At 36.8% G+C, this 2,973-nt stretch overlaps 1 protein-coding gene across 1 annotated transcript in view; it reads right to left on the bottom strand.

Annotated features, from left to right (window-relative positions):
- nup205 (nucleoporin 205) overlaps window positions 1-2,973 on the bottom strand; it is a gene marked incomplete in the record, with an annotated part of 21,112 nt that overhangs the window by 2,094 nt on the left and 16,045 nt on the right. The window contains 5 exon segments of the mRNA XM_014034564.1: window positions 896-1,022; window positions 1,159-1,287; window positions 1,983-2,056; window positions 2,141-2,267; window positions 2,408-2,540. Of these exon segments, the coding sequence (XP_013890018.1) occupies window positions 896-1,022; window positions 1,159-1,287; window positions 1,983-2,056; window positions 2,141-2,267; window positions 2,408-2,540 (590 nt within the window).

Here is a 2,973-nt window from a genome sequence, read left to right as displayed (position 1 = left end):
CCACTCTTACACTCCAGTTATCTGAAATTGTTTTGACAAGATTAGACATATTAGTTATTTAGGATAAAATAGTAAAATGTTTTTTGTTGTTGTATTTACTTTTTTTTTTATTTGGAGATCTTTTCAGCATGAGCTCGTTTGTTTGTTGAAGTTGATTTTTTAAAATACGTGGCACATAGTTTTTTCTTCACTTCTTTGAGTTTCTGCACCCTTTTAATTCAGGGTAGGATTGACTTTGTTTTTTTAACAGTGTACATAGATTGTTTTGCTTTTATGAAAGAAAGAAAGAAACAAACAAACAAACAAATAGACATCTCTTAATATATTTTGAAAAATGCAAAATACCTATTTAAGATAGCTCTAATTATATTCTGACTAGTATAAATAACGTCAGATTTATCATTAAGTTGTACGGAGACTCCAGTCCAACATATCTTAAATGTATCTTTAGATATGAGATTCACTATATAAGATTCAATTAATGCAAATTGCAGACTTTCATGTTCTGTAAATTGTATTTAAAACAAAGCTGCTGCTGTTGATCATTGTTTTTATAAGCAGACCTCCCAAGGCCAATACTCTAGGGGAAACACTGGAAAGGTCTAAAAAAGTTTATTGAAGATGTGTTTGATAAAACAATTGACTGACTGTGAGTGACTCAGTCTGCAATGTTTGCCTCTACTAAAACACGTCATAAATTATGTACCTCTGTAACCATGTTAATATTTTTGTAGTACAAATACAGTACATGTTTTTCTTATGTTTTATCAAATTTTGAACATTTTTGTTTCGGGCAGGTAAGATTTTTCGTYACCTGCCCGACAGAGCGGGCGAATAAATCTTGTCGAACCCTGCAATCAAGGCTTTATATTTAAAAATATTAAGCATCACTGACCTGAGCGTCCTGCRTCTCTGCCAGCTGGTTCACTGCCTGATGGGCTGAAGAGACACACGCTGAACTGAGCCTGAGAAGAACTCTGGAGTAAGAGAGTTTGGCAGTACTCCATGATGTTGGCACACACCTAGGAGACAGAGGAAAGCCTAAGTCAGGTTGCTGACAAGGCAAAACTGACAGATTGTTGCAAACACGGTAAGACTTTATTATTCAGTGTTAGTTTAGCATTTGGAGAGTCTCGTTTTAGTGAGCGATCGTCCAACCTGCAAAATGGCCACCTCCATCTCCTCTCGTTGTTCAGCTGAGTCTCCAGGTGAAGAAATCTCTGCCTGCTTTAACAATCTCTCCCGCTCACTTCCTGCCAGGCGGCTCAGCAAGGACAGACACAAACGCTACAAAGGGATAGACTTGTTACCGGCTGCAGAGCTGACACTGAAAGACTGAGGCATTAGCAGAAATACAGACAAGGGTTGGGCATGGAGTCTCGATTGAAACCAGGACTAACGTTTTGATTCTCCCGGAATTGCTCGAATTTTTAAATTCTGATTCAAGTTTGAACAGAAGCAGTCGTCAAACACCAACAAAGAACAATCTGAAAATAGTGCAAACTTCAATAAAAGAACAAGATCATATTGTGCAAAGGAGGACTGCATGACCAGCATGATGAAACACTGCTCCGGGTTTATGAGGTAACAGTCTTTGACGCGTTGCGTGAGCCTTCACTCATGGGTAAATAAAACAATGAAATAAGTCCAACACAAAGAGGCAGCTGACAAGATATACTACATCTTAGAACAGAAACATCAGCTCAGTAACATGTTTAAGTACCTAAAGCATCACTCTTAGTAAAATTTGTGAAAAGTACAAAGTTCATAGAATTAAAATTCTTGGAAAAGTTAAAACTATTTCATCCAGAATAAACTCCAGATAAAATCCAAGTAAATTTTTTTGACCCTTCCTAAAAAGAACTGGGATCCGTAATTGAAATGAACAACCTGAATCAATCAAATTTAAAYGATGCCCAACTCTAATGCAGACACAAAATCAAATGGAATAAGCTTAAAGAATTAAAGGTTTGTTATTTTACCTGGAATCTATTAATGTGACCCTGGTACTCCATAAGGGCAGCACTGTTGATTTCTCCACCCATCTCAAGAACACCTAGTTGAACATAAACACATTTCACTGAGTCACAGATTATGAGAATAAAAGATTTGAACAGATAAACTAATCAAGAATTAGGACCTGGTAGAGCAGTTTTACTGATGATGCCAGTAAGCAAAGAGAGTTCCTGCAAAGCTCCTATACTGAGCTCCTGACAGCGCAGCCGGGACTGGATGGTGTCTGCGTGGACTATAAGCCACTGGAGAACCTACACACACATATGAACCAGACAGGAATTAATGGAGTCTATACCGAYAAAACAAACACTTTCTTATTTCTAACTCAAAACTTCAGCTAAACATTTTTTGTATAATCCCAAAACAATAAAAGAGGGTGACATTTGTTTACCTGGGCTGCCCCCTGCTGGTGATTTATGGATGTGGACGTCAGTATCACCTGAAGAAGCCTCAAAGCTGGTAGAAGGATCTGCCTGTACCGGTCCATAGGAGTCGGGATGAAGCCAGAAGGGTCCCTCATCACCCTGAATCCACAAGGAAACAAAAAAATATGTATAAATATTAAAACTGCATATTTAAAGACATCTGAAAATACCACCTTTAAAATCAGGGTTCCTACAGCTTAAAGCAAGTTAAATTTAAGTCTTTTTAATGCCAAGTGAAATCAAATTTAAGACCAATTTCACAATAAACACAAATGAGAAAAGAATTAAAACTGTGGCAGAAACTCATGAATCAAAATATTTTTGGTTGAATTATTCAAATATTGCTAATAGACCAATTGTTTTTATCCATATATAAATGCTATTTTGTCAAATATAGCAAAAACAAAACATTCTTAGCAGTCAGTTTTAAACTTAATTTAATTTCTGGAAATCCACTAACGATCCAAAATTTGGAGTTTTAGGATCCACAGTGGGTTCTCAACCCCAGCTTGCTGCAGATGAAACCTTAAAG

This window comes from Austrofundulus limnaeus, unplaced genomic scaffold (genome assembly GCF_001266775.1).
Source record: "Austrofundulus limnaeus strain Quisiro unplaced genomic scaffold, Austrofundulus_limnaeus-1.0 Scaffold7, whole genome shotgun sequence".
Lineage (NCBI taxonomy): Eukaryota > Metazoa > Chordata > Actinopteri > Cyprinodontiformes > Rivulidae > Austrofundulus > Austrofundulus limnaeus.
This window is presented reverse-complemented; position numbering and strand designations above follow the sequence as displayed.